The 1,394-nt window shown below is 35.6% G+C and overlaps 1 protein-coding gene across 1 annotated transcript in view; it reads right to left on the minus strand.

The window, feature by feature from the left end:
* Hmt-1 (ABC transporter ATP-binding protein/permease Hmt-1) overlaps window positions 1-1,177 on the minus strand; it is a gene marked incomplete at its 5' end in the record, with an annotated part of 2,876 nt that extends 1,699 nt beyond the window's left edge. Inside the window, 4 exon segments of the mRNA XM_086553496.1 lie at window positions 20-134; window positions 274-452; window positions 555-686; window positions 896-1,177. Of these exon segments, the coding sequence (XP_086409622.1) occupies window positions 20-134; window positions 274-452; window positions 555-686; window positions 896-1,177 (708 nt within the window).
* Window positions 1,178-1,394: the final 217 nt, after the last annotated feature.

The raw sequence follows: 1,394 nt of genomic DNA on the forward strand, positions 1-1,394 counted from the left end.
CTTAAAACTGTTTACTAACCTTCGTATCAAACTTATCAGGAAAAGTGAGAATCTTGTCATGTATGTCAGCATTTTTGGCTGCTTCCTTCACCTCACTGTCTGTTGCTGTTACTTTGCCATAATGGATGTTGTAGCTTAAAAAAATATTCAAGTTAATAAAATTTGTTATCAATTAATTACAGCACATGTATTTCAAGCACAAATATATTCACCAGCTTTTCTCCAGCATAAACTATGTATCAGCTAATAAATCAAACTGAAAATATAACTTACAAAATAGTCTCATTGAATAGGACAGTGTCTTGAGGTACAACTCCAATTGTCTGCCGTACAGATTTTTGTGTATAATCCTTTACATTTTTACCATCAATGGCTATGACTCCATCTGTCACATCATAAAACCGGAACAGAAGTCGAATGATTGTGCTCTTGCCACTGCCTGTTGGTCCTACCTGTGTTTGAAAAATTTAAAGTACAATAGTTGATTACCTTCTCATATGCAGAATAATTGTCAAACACATAATACAAAATATTTTAGACACATGACTACTCACAATAGCAATAGTTTTTCCAGGCTCCACAAGGAAAGAAATGCTCTTCAAGATAGGTCTGTCAGGACTATAATGGAATGATACATCCTTGAATTCAATTCTGCCTTGAGGTAACACCATGGTCTCAGCGTCTGGCTGTTGAGTGTAAAATGTGCTCAATTAAGACTATATTTGGATCTGCTTATTTGTTTCTTCTGTGAGGGAATATCATCAGGTATGATCAATATTAGAGGTGCATCAAATACTCATTCAAGAGAACTTTATGACACTTCATTCCCTATTTCAAATGTGCTTCAAGCATATAAAGGAAAAACTAGAAAATACATATCAAACACACAACCTACCTTGTCCAGAATCTCTTGCTTTTCTTCCAACAGGTCAAACATGTTCTCCATATCCACAAAATTTTGCTGAATCATTCGATAATAAGTTCCAAACCAATTAAGAGGTGTATAAAGTTGCATGATGTAGGATGAAAAGAGAACATAGTCTCCAACGGTCAGGCCTTTGTTCTCTGCTACCATCCAGGCACACAGCATGGACCCAGCCATGAGACCTCCATTAATTACAAAGTTCTGAATGGTGTTCAGGAAGCACAGGGATGCATTGCTTTTCCACTCCTCTACCTAAATGTGAGAAATTATGAAAGGATCAGTCATCCATTAATTCTGAATTGTTCAAGTTCTACTGGCAATTAGTCAAACTAAAGCATAAATTTAATCTAACATCTTGCATTTTTTAATGGAACCTCAGAAAGAGGAGAGATCATTTTACTAAATGATAAAGGGCAATATTTAGAGTTACTCAAGATGTTATGCAGATGTTAGACTTGAACCTTCTGCC

Source organism: Penaeus japonicus, unplaced genomic scaffold, assembly GCF_977035675.1.
Source record: "Penaeus japonicus unplaced genomic scaffold, GWHDUDI00000001_assembly GWHDUDI00000028, whole genome shotgun sequence".
Taxonomy (NCBI): Eukaryota; Metazoa; Arthropoda; class Malacostraca; order Decapoda; family Penaeidae; genus Penaeus; species Penaeus japonicus.